We start from the raw sequence: 20,962 nt of genomic DNA, 5'->3' as shown, positions 1-20,962 counted from the left end.
AAGAGAGAATCGGCGGTTATATTCTCAAAACAGCTCAATACGGCTAGTTTGCTCAATAGCCTGGTGGTGAGCGACGTGACATTATACCCAACCAAACCAGGTTCGATTCTAGCTTAGGTAAGTTTTGATGTGGCAATGAGCGACATAGGTGCAGCAATCGACATCGCACGGGTTGACGGGCTGCTGCGTGTCATATAGATGTGGCAATCAATGCGGTGATGATGTGGCAATGGATGATGTGGCACTATAGGCGTGGCGCTTGATGATGTGACACAGATGATGTGGCAATGGGCGTCATATAGGTGCGGCAATGGGCGGATGATGTGGCAATGTAGGCGTGGCAATTAAGGCGACGTGGCCTTCTCTGATTGGCGGGGCATAAATCCAGCTAAGTCTACTACTAACCATGTGACTTGGTTACAACCCTGCTCAAACCATTGGTGAAAAGCACACCTAGTTTTTGCCGGGACACAACAGATTTCTTGAACAAACTCAAGCATTTCAAGAAATTGAAACCAGGCACTATATTAGCTACCATGGACGTTTCGTCACTATACACGAGCATTCCACATAGTGATGGTATGAAAGCTGTGGAAAGATCCTTGGAGGAAAGTAGTCACCCAATGAAAGAAAACATGGAGCTCATCAGATTCACGTTGACGCATAATACCTTCGAATTTAATAACGACATATTTTTACAACTTCAAGGTACGGCAATGGGCACGAAATTTGCCACACAATATGCAAATATTTTCATGCATCATTTTGAAAAAGATTTTATGGAAACCCAGAAATTGCGACCTATATTCTACACCAGATATATCGATGATATATTTATGATATGGACCCACGGAGAAGAATCACTAAAACAGTTTCACGAGTCCATAAACGGCTTTCATCCAAATATCCGACTAACTATGGAACACTCGACGAACGCCGTCCCATTCCTCGATACACTAGTCAATATCGAAGAGAGTTCTATTACCACATCACTTTATCGTAAACCAACGGACTCCGGTAAAATATTGAACTATCACAGCTTTCATCCGATGCACTGTAAAAAGGGCATAATATACAGCAAGGCTCTTCGTATACATCGTATTTGCTCAAAGAAAGACGACAGGGATTATCATCTGCAAGTTCTAAGAGATGAACTAATAAATTCTGGATATGATCAAAATCTAATAAAGATCCAAATTAACAAGGCTATCAACGTTCCACGAGAAGAACTCCTTGGCAGCAGTAGTAGTGATGGAAAAAAAGAACACAGAGTGCCGATGGTTACCACATATTTCCCGGGGCGGAAAAGATTCGTAAGATGCTACGGAAACACCAACGTATTTTGGAAAATGATCCAAAATGTAAAGAGGCATTCCCAAGGAGGCCACTTCTAGCCATCCGACAACCTCGAAACTTGCGAAGCATTTTGGTACAAAGCATATTACCTCATACAATACAAAAAAAACGTTGTTGAAAATTGCGGACAAACTTCGTGTAAGACGTGTCCGATTCTCGACACCAGCACCGCGATTACTAGAGGACAAACTAATCACAGGACCAAAGGCCAGTACACATGCAAATCTGATAATGTGATATATTTAATTCGTTGCAAAAAGGGATGTGATGCTGCGTGGTACATTGGCGAAACTGGCCAACCACTCCACAGAAGAATAAATAGTCATCGACATGACATTTCTAAACGAAACAGATCGAAACCTGTCGGTGAGCACTTTTCTTCTGCGGGACACTCGGAAAATGATATGATTGTTAACGTGTTGGCCGGGAACATCGAGGACTCAACCCTGCGCAAGGCCACTGAACAGAAATACATCGACCAATTCAATAGGTTCCATCAAGATCTTAATATAGATCGGGGGTGCATGTCACATTACACCATGCGAATCTGCAGTTGAGAAATTCGGTGCATATGTATTTAATCATTGTATATACGCTTTCAAACCTCATTTTCAGTGCCATAACTTGCTGTAGTCCTTTCAAATTACAATTTCGATTTTATTGTTAATGACGTCACAAAGGTACAAACTTTTTAGGCCTGAAAGTTATCTTCTCTGTGATGTCACAATACACGTATATGTTTGAATCCAGAATCGCTTTGCGTTATTTTCATTTTAACACCTGAAGAAGGAGCGGAGCTCCGAAAGCTCGTGTAATAAATAAAATTATTACGTTGCAAGTGGACGCTAAATAGGGTGTGAAAACAACCAAGATCCTAATGTTTCTATGTGTCAGAGCAGTGCTTTTCAACCTGTGTGACGGTTCGCACTGGTGCGAATGAAAAAAATTGCAGTGCGAATGACGAAGGTGGTGCGAATAGTGCGAATGAAAATCCGGATGAAGTGCGAATGACGAAGGTGGTGCGAATGGTGCGAATGAAAATCCGGATCAAGTGCGAATGAAAATCGTGGTTAATTGTTAACTTTTCTGACGTGAAATAATTCAAATAAACCTTATAGGAAATTTAAGGTCAGCGTAACTTTTGCAATTGCGACGGAATTGTAAAACTTAATACGACGCACCACTAATCGTAGCTCTCACAAGCCGTAGTGAATTTCCCGCACTATAATTATTGCGTAACTCAACGCCTGGTTTTGAAGCTGGTTTAGTGGCAGTATAGAGATCTCTATAGTGCCAGACATACAGTATACCAGCCCGTCTGAGCCTGCGACAGGCTGGAAAAATGACTACAAATTGACTTTCTACTATATTTCGCTAAACAATCGTCATATTTTCGTAATAACTGTTCGATAAGCGCGAGGCACGAGGAGACTAGGAAATACCATCATTACAGACTCACATTTGCAAGTTACTTTAACGCAAATTTTTACCCCTTCGAAGGTTATTAAAGTATGGACCGCAAAGGGTATAATTTTTGGTCGACACGGTGCTATCTGTTAATATGTATGTAATATTTATTGACTTTATTGCAAAAAATCCTGTGATAGTTTTTACATATACAAGGTCACTGTGTTGGGTACTATAGTCAATATGCGAGACACGCAGAAAATATAGCTTTATCATGAGAATTCATGATAAGGTTTATCCGACTGTTTTTTCTGGAAAGCATGACTGTTGGGATGAAATAATGTAGGGGTGAGCAACGAGCGAGCTCAGGCATATGAGATTTATTCATTTCGAGGCTAACCCCTTCTGCGTCGGGACACATGAAGACGTGAAGTTTTGGCGAACAAACCGCTGGTAAACGGCGGCGCCAAAAACATATGCTGCGACAAAACCTCAGTATAAAAATGACCGATGTTGGATGGCCAAACCTTTCGAAATGGATTGGATATATGCTCCGTTGTCGGAACGGAATAGTCCCATTCTCGCAATCTGAGTAGGCAGTAGTACAACTGCGATACGCAGAGGAATTTAATTCGCCCTAATTTGAAATCGCGTGCGTCATACATGTTTTGTAGAGCTGCCTTGGGTAGAATTGGGGTGTTCGCGTTCTGTATGTCACACATGCCCGTAAAATCGTAGCATACAACTGTAATATCAAAAATGAGTTCCTTTTCATGGATAAGGCACGGGTCGCGAGATGCCACAAAAACTCAAATTTTTGTGGTAGTCTAAATGCAACGTTACTGTTATTAAACTGTTATGAATTCTCAAGTTAGATTGAGCTAATGAGTAAAACACACAGTATCGTGAGTTATTTGCTCTTCTCATAAACTCGCGAGACAGAAGTTGGAGCAACGTATCATATGGTAGCGAGCTCTAATGTGCCATGGTCGTTTTGCACCTTTATGTTCCAGAGACGTAAGGCAAAAGCCTCAACACAAACATGTGGGTTTTCCATCCTTTCGAAAAACCGGAGCCTCGCGGGACCTTTGTGTCAGCCAGGGTTGTAACCAAGTCACAAAGCTCCGAGTCACAAGTCAAACTCACTTTTATGGTTTTGACTCGAGTCAAGTCGAGTCATTTTCAATTCACCACCGAGTCAAGTCCGAGTCCAAGTCATCGAACAAAGGTTCGAGTCCGAGTCATGGTATTATGACTCGAGTCCGAGTCCAAGTCATTGTGTTGCCTGCTCAGTTTCCAGTTAGAGTATTCTTAAATCCACTTTTATGGCTCTGTTTGGTGATATCGAATGGTTAGCAATTATAATATACTAATTTTCCTCACTTTCAACAGTTTCGGGTCGCATTTTCAAGTACCAGTACCAATATACGAAATCCCAATAGGGTGGTTACTTTACTCTTCTTCGAAATGACAATGAAATGTCGGTCTTGGCCGTCTAATTCTCGAGTCATATGACTTGGTACAAGTCGAGTCGAGTCATTTTCGTATTTTGAGAAAATGACTCGAGTCAATTCGAGTCATCAGAAAATCGTGACTCGAGTCTGACTCGAGTCGAGTCATGACTCGAGTCATTACAATCCTGGTGTCAGCTCTCAAAAACGATTTCTGCCAGCAAGCATTTTTCAGGCGCGAAAAATTCGCTGTATTTTGGATAGTAGTGCAGAAGAGAATATAAAACCTGGTCATCCAAGCACTAGTAGACGTTCTTGTACAAATTCCCAACAACATTGTTTGGCCGAGAAGGGTTTTAGTGAAATAGTTGAAAGCAAAACGAGCGAAAAAAGTTGCCTTTTCAATGAGACACTTGATAGCTTAAGCTACATAGTAGTCAATTCGTTACACATCTGAACAAAATGTTGTTAAGTAGGCCTATCTTCTTCATCTTCTTTATGTATAACTATTTTGGATTAGTTTGTGCGAATGAAACTTATTTTACAAAAACAGTGCGTATGGAGCTCAAAAAGGTTGAAAAGCACTGTGTCAGAGGTTTTCAGGGCTCCACATCGTCGATCCCGCTGTATTACCAGTGTGCTGAAAAGCCCGGACACAGAGTAAGCCACACTCTCATAAAGTCGGCAACCGAGACCCGAAGACGGACGCATGCAAGAGAAAGAGTGAAAAGAGTGAATGCGCGTGATTGAAAGTCGTCCAATGGGAAAGATCTGCATGATATTGAGGATACTGAACTGTTAATTTAACTGACCTGTACCAATATCTGTGTCTTGACGCGCAAGGTTTAGACGGCGATGAGCGTCACTGTATAATACCCAGGGCATGGTAAGGTATGGTATGGAAGTATGTTATGGTATGGATCGATATTTTGGTATGGAATATGGAACAATGCAAGTATGGTATGGAATGGAAGATTTTAATCTATGGTATGGAACGACATTTTCATACTTCCATACATTGGTGCTTTATACATTTTATCGTGATCTGTGCAAGCTTCATGAAGCGAAGCGTCCGTTGTTCGTTGTTCACGGAATACGATCGTCGATCGCTTTTGTTACGTGTAAACGTGAACTATTGAACGCTGTGTAGGAACAAATACACGCTCGTGCAACGGTTTTACGAGCACTTGGAATGAATGATTTTGTGATGTAATAATGACAGCAGTAAAGTTGATCCGATATTCTCTCCAGTCGAGAGACGTCTCCGAGTAGAGTCTGTCATGTGACGCAATAATTGGTAATGTAGGCTACTCCAACTACCTCATTCCTTGAGTGACGACAGCTCACAAGCAATCATGATAACGAACTAAATGCTCAATGTGATTGATGATTACATTTCTTCCGAAGCATTGTCCTCACATCTATACTATTTACATACCGAGATATCTTATTGGTCATATTTCAAACGATCTCGCATTAGGATAATAGATCAGGGAGTGGGGTAGATGTAAGTTTGGAATCCTCGCCACGCTAACCCTGACCAAATACTGTACTAACAATCATGCAGATCGCTGCAGGTTGCCTGCAGCTGGAATATTTTATGGGTGCGCTTATACTATAAATTATTTTGCGAGTATATACTGTAGCCGCAACCCGCAGATCGCGCCACAGGGTGGATTGAAATACCTGGCTGCTTATATTCCCTTTCGGCACAGAGAAAAAGACTCGCTTTGTTGGTGCGTGTTTTCTATTAAAAATGAAATACAATCAGCATTGGCAAGTACGTACTAAGCTAATCAAATACAAAGCATCTTACTTGACAATGTGTCTTCCGGGTTTTTTAGTTTATTTTATTTATAGATTTACTTTGACTGTAACAAGACATCAAAACAGTGAGACAATGAATGAATTAACCTAACCTAGCCCTAGTCTAGCAATGCAATAAACCTAACTATTCCTATTCTATTAACTGAACTAATGCCAAAACGATCCTACCACTAACGCACGTGCACTTAACAGTGAATTGCATCACGATACGTCAGACCTAGTTACCGCTATGAGGTAACAATGACACAGAGTCCACTTTCTTGCTCGGCGGGAGTGTGAAGGAGCCACAGCGACACCTTAGGGCCGTACGGCGGCTACATCCTGGCCCCTTGGAAATTCAAAATTTGTTCCGAATTTGGAGATTTCCACACATACACACACTCACGCAGCCAGCAGGTGCTACCAAACGAAATGGTAATTATTTAACGAAATCACAACTAAAGTTATTCTCTCTTATGTAAGAGGGCAAGCTTAGAAATACAACAGGTGTACTTTGAAAGTTAGGTCCACAGTGGCTGGTCTGGGAGCAACTGTGGATTGTTTGACAAGGAGACAAATTTAGAAGTGTATCAGCAGAAAGGCCTCTCAAGGCGATGTCTGCAGGGATTCAACTTGGACGGTACATTCCACCATCGATACAGGTTGGACCCAACTTTGATTTGGTTAACAAGGTTAAAAACGTATGCCTTGAACACTTTGCAGAAGTTTGCAAAATACCACATTGCAGTTATACAGATCGTCCATAGAAAGGAGAGACTGATTGGGAATGCCGTTTCTTTTTGAAAGTATTTGTTACTGTTGACCGTAGAGTTTGAGTTCACTTCAGAGTAAGGGGAATCTTTCTTCCGTTGGAGGCGAAACAGATCCTTGTCTTCTTCACAAGCCTTCGCTTGGTGAATCACAGCTCGGACATCTCCTTGGATGCCGACGATATGTTTGTGGACACTGGATGAGACTTCAACCAGGTCCTTTGTCAAATCTGGCCCCTGTAACAGACCATCATTAAGTGAGATGTCATTATACAGTTCCATTGATTTTTCTGCAGATTCAAGAAACAGTTTATCATTTTGTGACAGTTCTTGTTTTTCATTCGTTGTCGAGTCCACAAAATCTCGACACAGCTGATATAGGGATTTGGGCGAATTCGTAGCAGGCTTTGAGAAAAATACCTTTTTTGTTCCGCCTGCCACTTTGGCCGGGCAGTTTATCATCCAGCCAGCAAACGTTCTGGTTGCATAATAGTCATTTGGACCATGAATTACCTCCAAGGGCTTGTGAAGCCTTCTGTTTTCTTTTCCAATTAATAGTCCAACTTCGGACGCTAGTTTTGGAATACACACGTCTTGGAATTCCGGAAATTGGTTGACATCTTCTTGTTTGGGAATATCAACGTCCTCAACACCAATACAGTCAGTTGATACTAATGGTGCGAGCGGAGCATATTCTGTGCCATAGAAGTCGGATAACTCAAGATTATCGAATATATTACCTTTGTAACCGGATAATCCTGCCAGAGTGCGAAGATCAAATTCTGTTTGACTGCCTTGGAGGCAAAGTTCATTTGCAAGATTTTCACTGATGAAGGAAAGATGACTTCCATTGTCAAAGAAAGCGTGTGTAGCAATATAGCAGTTTGTTCCTCGAATTCTGACGCGGACAGGTGCCACGTTGAGTAACACATTTTCTTCAGGTAATTTGGCGAATGCATTGAATTTCACAGGTCCTTGAGCCTTTGGAGCGATTTCTTGGGCGACAGTTGAAGTCGCAGAATTTTGGACGGCGGGTTTGTTCTCATCGTTTGTGGACACTGGATTCACATGCAGGAGTGTTGTATGTTTTCTATTACAATGTTGATACTTGCATGGCTTTTCTCTAGTACAGTTGTCGGACCAGTGTCCGGGTTGCAAGCATGAGAAGCATAGCTCATTACTTTTCACGAAATCTCTTCTACCAGCAACGTCCATATCGCGGAACTGCTGACACTGATTGAGAAAGTGTTTCTTCTTGCATTTTATGCACGATGACTCACAGTCATCCTTGGTGCCTTTATTACCGGCACAAACAGAAGTTGCAAAGTTTGATTTTGTTTGCCTTACAACCACTGGATTATTCTTTGTACTTTGATCTTGGGAAGGAACGTTTGACGCTTCACGTACCTTTTTACGCAGGTAAGCAGACAGATCACTCATTTTCACGTCGCACTGCAGTTCATGGAGGATATGGTCCATGACGCTAAGCCAGCCTGACCTCCATTGTGAGGGCATTCTGAGTGCGATTTTATCAATTGTCTCCAGTGAGACAGATTGGTAGTTAATAGCTTTGAGAGTATTTACACAGGATATAAGGTCAGCGGAAAGAATCGCCAGGCCATCTTGATCATGCAACTTTATTTGAGGACCAGAGGCTATTGAGTTTAAACAAGAAGGTCCGATTCTGAACTTTTGGCCATACATCTCTTGTAGCAGGCTCAGTGCTTCTCGGTAGCAGTCGTTTGCCTCAAGGTGTAGGCAGCTCTTGACGAGAGTATTTGCTGGTCCCTTGGTGTAACGCATCAAGTACACCAGTTTTTGTTTCTGATTTATAATTTTGTTTCCAATTGTTATTTCAAAAATATCCATGAAACTATTGAAATCACTGGGATTACCAGAAAAGATTGGGGGTTCTAAAGGTGGCAAAAGGTTTGGTTGAATTACTGGCGGGGCTATAGAATGCACAACATTGGCAGACGAACATGAGTCATTTTTTGTGGAAGCCAAAATGGAACTAGGCACTACTTCTGGGCCGGATGGGCTTCTCAAATCTAAAATTGGTTTGTGATTCAAGGTAATGAATGGAGAAGTGGTAGCAACCATATTTGTTAGATTTGACATAATGGGATTATTTGACGAGACCAAATTAGGGGGTTCCCAGCAAACACCCGATATCCCATGGATTTACTGGTATGTCCTCAATTGTTCCAACTCATCCCACCTCCCACGGCTAGTTACTGAGGACTTGCTCAGTTTGTCACAAACTGGACGTCCACATATGTAACTCCAGATGACTTCCAGTGGAAGAAATTTTTAGAATATTCCTGTTCGCGTCACCAATGAATATTCCAGAGGATGTCATAGTAGTATGTCACCTGGATGCCACGTACACAGGAGTTCATCAGGATGACCCTACTTGGATATCGCTTTCATGGGGTCCAGCTGGCTTGTTGAAAATGGCATATTATCATTATTATTCCCCATGTGGGATGCACAATGCACATATCGCGGACGAAATCGTAAGACATATAGGCTTATAGCCATTTATCAGTGTACTGGTTTTATGAAAATATATCGCAATCCTGCGTTGTATTGATTTGAATAAATTGTTAATAAGCTGAATTATAAAGAGGCATATAGCTGGACCCATAAGCGTGCACAACTGCACAATTGTGCAGTGTGCACATCATGGCGAGATACGTGTTCTGAATATATATCCCGATATAGCGAAATACTGGAACAAATGTGCGCATCAATGTGAAATTGTGATGCAAGTGGCGGTATCACAACGCGATTCACTAAGGATGATACGCCATGACTATTTGTAGCACACAGCACGTCTCTACAATCGCGACCCTATCGTGAAAACCAGACAGACATCTTCAAACCAGACAGCCTTCTTCCTTCTCCGTCACGTGTTACCTGCGCAGTCTAGCGCGACGGCGCGTGCATCTGACATTTTAATCTGAGTTGATGTCTGTGACTGATGCGACGAGGTTCTTAGAGATAATGGACGCAGACAAAACAGTCATTGATTTGATTGAGAATCTGTACGAAGCAAAAACAGAAGAGTTGCTGTCTGTGGTTAGTGTTGTTGATTCAGAAACTCTACCTGAACCGCTCCCACAGAGAAACAGTTTGAAATGGTAAGAGTTCTTTAGAATGATGCGTAAATAGACCTAACTATACCGTATACATTTCTTGTGAGCGTGATTTAGCTTCTCCTTTTTCGTTGATAGTTAGTGTTCAATATCGATATATGGTAGAACATTAAATTGTTTGCTGCGCCTCATTATTTCTTCGAATGCAGATACGCCATAGGCCTACTGTGAAGTGTGAATACGAATATGTTTGAAACGCCATAAACACCGATTTGCTGATTCATTCCAATAGCAATGCTTTGCTGGTCGGTAGACTGAATGTTCCTCAAGATATTGATAAAAATATCTTGTGTATTTGCGTGGTCATATAGTAATTTATGTAATGAGGCAATTATATATTGCTTTATCACTGGCTAACTCTACGAATTATACTAGTTTGATAGCGCTTATGACTGGTTGCCGCCATTGTGGATTGTTCCCAATTTACAACTCTTGTTGAACTTGAAAGTATTCTGCTGACTTTTCCTTTGAAAACCTTATAAAATGAGTACATTTACTGAATAGTATGTCTCATGTACAACCTCTATGAGTAATTGAGTATGAACAAGTGCAAGTTATATACTTTGATAGGATACCATGATTGATTATTATCAAGTTCATTGTTGATGACTATGCACCTTTGTTGTACATGAAACGCTCTTGCCGTGGCCAAATTCACCCTGTATATATAGCCGCACCGGTGTAAATTGTCCAGTAACATCAACGGCAAGGTAACTGATGTGATATAGGTTGCCCGACATATGAGCATGCGACACAATGGAAAACGACAGTTCAGCATGGAACACATCAGCATGCGTCACTTCAGCATGTGATTGTATAACCCAAAAACTTACCCTAACCCGAAACATAGCCTAACCTAACCTAACCTAGCCTAACCTAACCTAAACCCTAACCCTAACCCAACCATAAACCTAACCTAACCTACCCCTAACCCGTAATTTAACCCACATGCTCATGTGTCGCATGCCAAATTGTCGCATGCCGAAGCGTCGCATGCTGTAATGTCGCATGCTCATATGTCCACGGACCGTGATATACAAGCATATTGTTTGAACGTGATAGAAGGCATTGTTTTAAAATTGGGTTGAACCCCTCTGCAAGGTAAGGAAATGCATGTGCCGCAATCAAACCCTCAACTCAGAGCCGCGGTTTGGCCTATATTGCCCAGCAAATCGCGGCTATCAGAATGAATTATCGAATTACCATTGATGATGTAATCGTATTCCGGGTGTTTCACAGTAGCCAATATTCTCGCCAACAATAACCTTATAAATGATTAGTGTGTAAATGTACTATTGGCAGCATGCTTGCACCCACATCGGTTTGTTTTTGTTTCGCGTACTGTCAGATGACTTCAATACAACCATTCTGATTATTTCAATTTCTTAGATATCAGCAATATCTGCCATTTGTGATGACCAAGTCAAGCCGACTGTACGAAGAATGCATTATAGAGTGCGCAGTGTACCGTCAACATAATGAAGTACTAAACTACAGCATCGGCTTCAACTCGATAGAAAAGAGCACGGAACAAGTGGTGCCTGTATAATATAATTTTCTTTTCTGTGAGTTGCATGGTAATCCTACCTATCATATCCGAAAATCAATGTTCAAGATCAGAATCTATTCTCAGGCACCGGGTGTGGAATCTATTCATCAACAATGTCAAGTGTTGCGCCATACCCCGGTATCAAAGTTGGAGAGCAAACGAAGGTAACATAAATACTTGGATACAATTTGCTAAAACCGAAGGTGGTTGAAGAATTTTTGGTTGGTACTCAATCAGTCATAGCGTCATACTTTCCTGCTCAAGTTCAAGTAGCAGTAGTGACCGAGTGTTCAAGTAGAAGTAGAGAATCAAGTTCTGAAAATTGCACGAGTATCAAGAAGTGGATTACCCCGAATTGTCGAATTCTTTAGAGTGTAATCGTAAGTGACCAATGACCATTTCCGAATATAGGTATAGTCAAGGTGAAAGTATATCAGTATTGGTACTCCAGTAGCACTAGAAGCAACATCCTAAATTTCTGCTCCAGCGTACGCAGCAGTTTACAAGCAATGGTAACACAACAAGCGGAAATAAAATTGGAACCCAAGTAAAGCATCAAATTTCTAATCACGTGTACGTAGAGATCTATAAGGCATGTAAAACCTGCTTTTAGTGCAAGCAGAAATGGAGTTAAAAGAACTCAAGTAATTTGTTTGATAGAGTAGATTTGGTCTACGTCAGAAGTGGCCAACCCGTCGCTCGCGAGAAGGTTTTCAGTGTCCCGCGAGTTAATTTTCGAATTTGGTTGTAATATCAATAAATAAAATAGGCAGGTAACTTATTGTGAGCTTGCAAGATCAACCGAAAATATGATAAGCCTGACCGCGAACTTTATGATGTTGATGACGAAAATATACGTTCCGACTCATTGGCGGAGGCAAGGGCCATCCACATTTTCGTATATGAACATGAAGTAGAATATTTCGTCGCAGATTTATTTGACTTGATATTTTTCTTGACACTTCGCGCGATTCATTGTCACTCGATTTCTAGCTTTTCTAGTATTGTTTCCCTCTCATGAAAATTAAATATGCGCCCATTCTACAAAAGTGAGCCTAACTATATTCGCAATTATGTGAGAACGTATTGTCCTACATGCGACTTCGCGCCTGTACTCGCAGAAAGATAGTCGTTGATGAAACCTTTGCGCAAAATGATAGACATATGTTCACTGTAATCTTTGTTATTGATATATATATACAAGCCCCGATTATTCATGTCCTGGTCAATGGAGCCCAGCTGTATACAGAGGCGACCCACAATATATGCAACGTTATTATTGCCCGAATTCATTCATTAACATTGATAAAATTTCGCTCTTAGCCCGGCTAGGACTTGTACACAGTGTTTTCATGACATGTTCGTTATCGAATTTGATGCATAGTAATATTAATATATGTCCTGTTTATACCATTACCTAATCCTGTTCGCTCCTATCGGACTATTAAAAAAAGGACATCAACGTTAAAGTGGCCCATGCAGTTGTTTGTAAATCTCATGTGGCCCTTTGGCCGAAAAGTTCGGCCACCCCTGATCTAGGTGTTGCATTATCATAGCATGTAATTGTAAATGACTGTTTTCAAATAGGCTACATGTTATCAAAGTAGTGTTGTTACCCAAGTAGAAGTAGAGGTGACATCATAAATATCTTTCGATTTACAAGACATGATAAGACTACTCCAAGTGGAAATAGAAAATGAACTTGAAAATTAGTCGAGTAAGTCGTTCAAAGAAGTAGATCTGGTCTTGATGTCGCTTTCTTTGAGCATATATAATTGTTTCCAACCAGGATGCTGTGTATTCTGGCATTACGATGCTATGATGTATTATTTCTTGTAATCCATGTACGCCATATACCAAACTAATCCGCAAATCAATGGAAAGGTAATCACTTCTCCGCTGCCTGCTGCAAAGTCCATTCATCTGCAACACAAGTGGACTACGAGGAAGCAGTGAATTCTTTGTTACGTCATGCCCCGGAAAAAGTCAAAAAGCCGCAATTGAAGGTATCAATCAGTTGAGCTCATATGAAACCGGGGAGGGGTCAAAGTAGTCGGTGTCCGTACCCAAGTAGAAGTAATGTCACAGATTCCCTCACAAGCATAAGTAGCAATTTACAAGGTAAAGTCGTGTCCACTGAATTCAGAGACCGTGTAACCGCTTTATTCGGCCAAAAATGCTTGTACAGGAAAGAAGTAAAATTGCATTTAAAATATTCCGGCCGGTTAATGCGGACAACACTGATTCTGTGGTTAATTCGGCCAAAGTGGGCGGAACCACACTGAATAAAGTAGAGTCGACTGTATATCAAAACTGTACTGAAAGTATGAGTAGCGATTTACCGGGTATGTCATACCTATTTCAAGTGGAAGTTAACAAGTACTCTGTAGTTTGATGGAAGTTGATTTGGGCGTAATATCGCATTCATTAAATATGAAACGCATTGGCGACAAACTCGTCTGATGTCGCAGGCCGGACTCAAAAGCTTCAGATCGCTCGCGGGCCCCACCAGTGGAGTGATTCCAAACTATTACCTGAAAATCCGTGCAATGGTTTTTCATTTGAAACTTGATTATGAACAGCTTCTTTGAGGTACAGAACTTCAATATACAATTGAATAGCATATTCATATTAAAATGAACCCGAATATTTTCGGCTGACACTCGTCAGGGGTAATCGTCAGCAACTAGTAGAGAATTCGAAAGAACAGCGTATATCAACAATCGTAACACAAAATATGACGTCACCAGCACGAAATGTCGAATACGAGAGCGTTCAATGTACTATTTTTAGATGATACACGAACTCTTTTTGTTGACACAGCCTTGGCTGGTGTATTTTGATAAAAGTCGACTCCAAGGCGCACAAATGAAAGTGTGAGCGACCCTTTCCGAGTATGCGAAATCTGTCGTCTCGATAATTTTTCGCACAGGCGGGATTATCCAACAAGTGTTTGCCAATTGCAGAATTTATGGCCTTTGATTGGTCCGCATCAATCTTGAGCGGGTGAGTTAAGGGTGAGCTTTTCATCGAGCGTGTTCTAATGAATCTAGGGACATGCTGATTTATGCGTTCCTGCAAGCCCTTTGACGTTCTTCCCACGTAGCCACAATCACAGTGGCACTTAAATTCGTAAACTACATTGCTTTGCTGAAGTGCGGGTAGCACGTCTTTACGTGTTGCGGGGAGCAGTTGCGTTGTCGTGAAAATCACGTTGGTCTTCACTGTGTCGTAACACTTATTGACCGCTGAAATCAATTGCTTTTCAAAGCGGGTGGAAATAGGCCCTATCCAAGGTAGATGGATGTAAACATCTTTGGTTGTTCGTTCGGTAGGCTCTGTTGACTTTTCTGCATTGAAATGTGTTACTTTCCTCTCTATGCCACGGTTGATGACATGTTCAGGGTAACCGTTATCAAGTAAGATTTTCCGGATATTGTCAAGTTCTGAGTTCAGTTTATTACCCGAACACGTAAAGACGTGCTACCCGCACTTCAGCAAAGCAATGTAGTTTACGAATTTAAGTGCCACTGTGATTGTGGCTACGTGGGAAGAACGTCAAAGCGCTTGCAGGAACGCATAAATCAGCATGTCCCTAGATTCATTAGAACACGCTCGATGAAAAGCTCACCCTTAACTCACCCGCTCAAGATTGATGCGGACCAATCAAAGGCCATAAATTCTGCAATTGGCAAACACTTGTTGGATAATCCCGCCTGTGCGAAAAATTATCGAGACGACAGATTTCGCATACTCGGAAAGGGTCGCTCACACTTTCATTTGTGCGCCTTGGAGTCGACTTTTATCAAAATACACCAGCCAAGGCTGTGTCAACAAAAAGAGTTCGTGTATCATCTAAAAATAGTACATTGAACGCTCTCGTATTCGACATTTCGTGCTGGTGACGTCATATTTTGTGTTACGATTGTTGATATACGCTGTTCTTTCGAATTCTCTACTAGTTGCTGACGATTACCCCTGACGAGTGTCAGCCGAAAATATTCGGGTTCATTTTAATATGAATATGCTATTCAAACTTGATTATCCGGCCTTTCAACACAGTAGTGTAATAGATGAATTATATTTCGGATCATATGGGTTCTATTCTAGTTGCACCTATATTAGCAAACAACGAAATTGTCAATAATATGGTGATTAAGCGGCAGAATACAGTTGAAAATCAATGAAACAGTAGCTCTTCTAATATGATGTCGGCAAGCCGGTATTTTTCTATGCTGGCGATGTTTTACTCGAACATGGCGGCAAACCTGGGTATGTGTTGAGGTAAACAAAGTATTTAATTGTAAACACGGACGTTGGAATTTTCTTCATCGTCTTAGAAAGCGATTTAGGTTTCCCTCGAGGCCGGGTACCATTTGAGTCTTTTGTGATGCACCAGTGCGACCACAGATATTTAAATTATATTTTTGTGAAACTATTGTATTCACCATGTAACTTGCATGTATCAGTTCCGTATTGGCGTTTTTGCTTCTGTTTTGGGGAATTTTTCCATAGAACTCGGAACACAATAAGCAATTTTCTCCGTACTCGACATTTGCAGAGTTGAGGGATTATTTAATGGAATTGTTTCTTATGAAAATTTCAAACATTAGAAAAGTGCTGCATAATACACGCATTGTTCAATCTACACAGAATTGCTGGGCGGTCTGTATCTTTGACACCCCTGATGTAATGGAATGTGGCTTCTTCCGAACATGGGTTGGTTAGTTGAAGTTAAAGTAGTCAGTACTCTCAAGTAATACATCATTTCTATTGAAGTATATGTAGTGGTTTACAGGACATGTTAAACCTACCTCGAGGAACCAGTTTGTGTGATGTCGTAAACTTGGTCGAGGTGTCGGTTGATTTTAGCATATAACTGTTAGTGGCGATTAACAAATTGAAGTATTCAACATTGGGACTATAGTGGAAGTAGAAGTAACTTGGAGTAGTCTTAACATACTTCGTAAATCACAGCATACTCCAGTATAAATTGAAGTTGAAAGGTACTCGAGTGGTTTCAAAATAGTGGATTTGGTTGTAATGTTCCATTTTTTTACCATGTAATGGTTCGAACATGTGTAGCCGAAGTAGAAGTGGTCGTTTTTGGTAGTCAAGCTGAAGTAAGAAGTAACATCATAAATTTCTATTGAAGTAGAAGTAGCGATTTTCAAGATATGTCAATTATTTCAAGTGGAAGTAGAAATATAAGTTGATAAGTACTCGAGTAGTTTGAAAAAGTAGTCTTCGTCAAAAAGGAGTAGTTAGTTCTCGAGTAGACTTCTAAGTAACGTGAATCTGTAGTGAAGTATAAGTAGCGCTTTCCAAGGCGTTGTTTAACTACTTCGAGGGGAAGCAGGCAACGTAAAGAATTCACTGACATCGCTGTATATATTTCAGGCACAAGCGCCGAGAAGAAGCGTTTTGGTGCAACAACTTCTGATTGCCGAAGAAAAAGAATAGGCACTCAACATCAGCAAACGGTGCTTTGATTTAATTCTTGCATTGTGACTTTTTACTGAACCCGTTTTGTCATGCTCGTTTCAAATTGTTGCTGTTTCTTTAGTCTTGTGATACCATTCTATTTAACTCTATTTGATATTCATTCAATCAATGTTTTTTTTTCGCATAGACTGTTCCATTAGCTTCGAGTTGTCCTAGCAGTTGCTGTGTCTTATATTCCTGTGACACCTTTTTATGTACTTTAGCTAATGACAAACAGTCTAAGTAAAAAAGCATTGAGTGGCTTTAGCAGCTGCTGTTTATTAAACCCCTGTGACACATTTTCTGTGATTACTTGTTGCAATATGATTTTTCACTTCAGCCTTGACTGTGTTAAGTGGTAGTAGTTCTCGCCTTTCACATTTTGTGTGTTCGTTAATAGTAGTATTGCTTCGTTGATAATAACCAATATCGTATTTGTATTTTGCCAGTTTCGTTGCTCGCTCAGCCAATATACGCAGTGTGTGAGCTGATATGATGTTGTATCCCATGTTGTTGGCCGTTAGGCGTTGAACCAGGTATGGAGTCGAGAAAGAGGGCGAATGACACTTCCATAGGGAGTGGCGCCACGTACACAGTACGCCAGGCGTGTCCATTAGGGAGTGGCGTCATGTACACAGTACGTCAGGCGCGTCCATAGGGAGTGACGCCATGTCCACAGTACGTCAGGCGCGTCCATAGGGAACCACGTGACGTCCAGGCTAGGCCAGACGCGTCCGTGAGGAGTCGCTTCATGTCCACAGCATGTCATTGTGGACGTACTCAGAGGGCAGACAGGACGTCTCTAGTTGTCGACAAATCCAATCCAGGGAGGTAACGGCAGGAAGTAACCGGATGTCCGGCCTGCTATTCCACCGGAAGTCAACTGGACGTCGAGTGTTTGCTGGGTTGGCAATAGACGTTGGTGCCAGATAACACAGTGTTAGGACTACTTATACTCGTACTGCTGACGTTTCTTGCACACACACTATTGACATTCATAGCACCCACACTGCGAATTGGTAAGGAACAGTATGAACTTCCAAGGGGTGAGAAAATAGCCGACGTACCTGTTTCTGAGAGATTTGGAGTCATCGAAGGTTCTCGAAGTTGTAGCGGCTCGGATTTCACCACTGGTGCCGGTGGAAAGTCGGCTTTCTCAGGTACTGTGACAGAGTTTGTGATTGATGTTGGCTGATGCACGTTTTCTACGCTTTTAGAGCCGTTATATAGTCCACGTTCAATCATAATTTCCTCGAATTGAGCTTCTGATTGCAGCTTTTCTCGCTCAGTTCTATCGTCAATTTCTTGTAGGTTATTTTTCAGTCTTTGATTCAAAGACCTTCTGCCTTCGAGAGCTTTCTTTTTATGCATTTTGAGTTTTTGTTGTAACTCCATTTGACGCCTCTTTTCTTCTTCTTGACGCCTCTTTTCTTCTTCTTCTTGAAGTCGCAATTCCTGTAAGATCTGTTCTTCTTCAGATCTTATCTGATCTTCGAAGGCGTCATTTTCTTGTTGAAAGCGATGCTGGACGTGTTTTTTGTCCATTTCAGCCTTTTTGTCGCGGTTAACATCCCGCGAGTGTTGTAAGCTGAGTATTTGAGAATTACTCATGTAGCTTGATCCTGTTGCAGTGCTTGAGACGGACGATCGTGATTTCAATGATTTGGCAAATACCGGTAGGGTTTTTGGCTTGTTTGAGCAGTGGCTCGATGACAAGGACGGCCTACCTTTGGTCGGCAGGCTCCTAAGAGTCATAGAATGTGACCTCGGTAACTTTGATTTGTGAATAGTCGACACAGCTGACTTTGAATTTTTGTTTTCTCTTTGTTTGTCAGTGTTCGACATTCTTTGGATTTGTTCGAGGCCAAAAGAACCACTGCTTGTGCCGGCCTGGGCATTGTTTGATTTATCATTACGTACCGGTACCGTAGTTTGCTCTTCAGTCTCCACTAGCAGCAAGTTTGAATTAGCTTCTTCAGCCATTTTGGTATTCTTTGTTGATGAAGGTGTTCCAACGAACAGATTTGAAGATTGTCAAAAAACTAATGTAGCCGCAACCCGCAGATCGCGCCACAGGGTGGATTGAAATACCTGGCTGCTTATATTCCCTTTCGGCACAGAGAAAAAGACTCGCTTTGTTGGTGCGTGTTTTCTATTAAAAATGAAATACAATCAGCATTGGCAAGTACGTACTAAGCTAATCAAATACAAAGCATCTTACTTGACAATGTGTCTTCCGGGTTTTTTAGTTTATTTTATTTATAGATTTACTTTGACTGTAACAAGACATCAAAACAGTGAGACAATGAATGAATTAACCTAACCTAGCCCTAGTCTAGCAATGCAATAAACCTAACTATTCCTATTCTATTAACTGAACTAATGCCAAAACGATCCTACCACTAACGCACGTGCACTTAACAGTGAATTGCATCACGATACGTCAGACCTAGTTACCGCTATGAGGTAACAATAAGCCCATTTACATGGTCAAGTCGTCTTGAAGCCAAGTCGTCTTGGAGCGACGTCATGAGACGGCTTGCCAAAGTGATCGCGTTTACATGGTCATGTCTATCGCAGCTCGAGTGATACACAGCACTGTGGGATTCAGCTCGGGAATGTGCTACGGCAGTTGAGATATCCAGAAATACTTCAACACAATTCTAGAATGACCAAATACACCGTGTATATATTCTTTCTGATTGTGAGTTGTGCAAGTTATATTGTTGGCTGTACTCGCTTCATAAGTTGTGACGCTGAATAAATAAGACCAACTGCATATTATAAAAGAAGTATCATGTACTGATAGAGCCTTCATATTCACCCATTTGAAATACGTGCCGGTTTCGTGAAAAAGAACATGAAATGTTGGTATGTTGCTGTAGTCTGGATTCGTTTTCAAGTACCGGTACTGTTCAAGTCGTCTCCAAGCGACTCTGCGGAACGGATTGAGCTCAAGACGGATTGAAGCCGTCTGCCTTTTTCTCTTTTTCAAAAACGAGAGAGTCGGATTGACGAGTCAGCTTCGAAGCTGACCCAAACGGCCATGTAAATGGGCTTAATGACACAGAGTCCACTTTCTTGCTCGGCGGGAGTGTGAAGGAGCCACAGCGACACCTTAGGGCCGTACGGCGGCTACATATACTTCAAACTTGCATGTGCCTCATGCCAATGTACCGGGAATGAGATGATATGCATGGAGCAGGGGCGGGCAACTTCTCCAGTCGGCGGGCCGGAAATAGGGAAATTAGGCACTTGGCGGGCCGGAATGCTGAATGGATAAATTATTCGCCCATGTATACAAGGAATAAATCGTATTTAATGAATGTATTTTATCCACAGTAATGTCACTTCAAAGCCATTTCTCGCCGATAATGACTACAAGGTTGATTTGAGAATAGCATTGTCATACAGGCACCGCCGTGTCTGCTTCTTTCTGATCAAATAACTCACGGTGCAATCCTTAATTAAGATTTCAAAGCGTTTGATAAGCCCGGTACCCAATATTTACCAAGAATAAATTCATTAGGGTTCAGCACATCGTAAATGCCGATAATGCAAGTCTTCTCTCTTCGACGAACTTACGCGTAACCTCCACTATCGCACGCTGCACATTGCGCACACCTATATAATAACATACAGTCACTAAAATTTGACGTTTAGGCAAGTGATTATGTAAGACGGGAAACTGTCCGCGGGCCGGAAAAAATCTTGTTTCGGGCCGCATCCGGCCCGCCGGCCATAGGTTGCCGGCCCCTTTTATGGACAGTACTAGATAACAATCTGCTCACTATCTCATTTTGCTCGCGGAAGCTGTAGAGTAGACGTACACGGCACCTCACCTCACCACCGTGAACTAAACCTCACCAAAACAGACTCTATAAAACTATTACCGGTACTTAGATTCGCATTAGATTCGCTAGTTTAAGCAATAATGACATCCGAAATATCAATAATATAGGTGCTATAAAAGGTAGT

General features: G+C 41.5%; 2 protein-coding genes across 2 annotated transcripts; one reads left to right on the top strand and one right to left on the bottom strand.

Moving 5' to 3' along the window:
* The first annotated feature begins 9,767 nt into the window (after positions 1–9,767).
* On the top strand, positions 9,768–17,475 carry LOC145453959 (uncharacterized). Its single transcript, XM_080331922.1, has 4 exons — positions 9,768–9,936; positions 11,341–11,664; positions 13,385–13,506; positions 16,901–17,475. Exons 2-4 carry the CDS (start codon positions 11,526–11,528, stop codon positions 16,961–16,963), a joined length of 324 nt encoding a protein of 107 aa, XP_080188048.1. The 5' UTR covers positions 9,768–9,936; positions 11,341–11,525; the 3' UTR covers positions 16,964–17,475.
* A 388-nt stretch (positions 17,476–17,863) lies between these two features.
* LOC145454178 (uncharacterized) lies at positions 17,864–19,452 on the bottom strand. The gene is made up of 2 exons (XM_080332195.1): positions 19,206–19,452; positions 17,864–19,136 (listed from the first exon to the last, which is right to left on the bottom strand). Exon 2 carries the CDS (start codon positions 18,965–18,967, stop codon positions 17,864–17,866), a length of 1,104 nt encoding a protein of 367 aa, XP_080188321.1. The 5' UTR covers positions 18,968–19,136; positions 19,206–19,452.
* Positions 19,453–20,962: the final 1,510 nt, after the last annotated feature.

The sequence above is a fragment of the Botryllus schlosseri genome, chromosome 13 (genome assembly GCF_051294905.1).
Source record: "Botryllus schlosseri isolate E-star chromosome 13, Bs_hap1, whole genome shotgun sequence".
NCBI lineage: Eukaryota > Metazoa > Chordata > Ascidiacea > Stolidobranchia > Styelidae > Botryllus > Botryllus schlosseri.
This window is presented reverse-complemented; position numbering and strand designations above follow the sequence as displayed.

Coding starts and splice junctions, on each gene's coding strand:
- LOC145453959 (XM_080331922.1), top strand. CDS start 11,526: ATGGTAATCCTACCTATCATATCCGAAAATCAATGTTCAAGATCAGAA. Junction 11,665..13,384: donor AAGTTGGAGAGCAAACGAAG/GTAACATAAATA, acceptor ATCAATGGAAAG/GTAATCACTTCTCCGCTGCC. Junction 13,507..16,900: donor TCAAAAAGCCGCAATTGAAG/GTATCAATCAGT, acceptor TATATATTTCAG/GCACAAGCGCCGAGAAGAAG.
- LOC145454178 (XM_080332195.1), bottom strand. CDS start 18,967: ATGGCTGAAGAAGCTAATTCAAACTTGCTGCTAGTGGAGACTGAAGAG.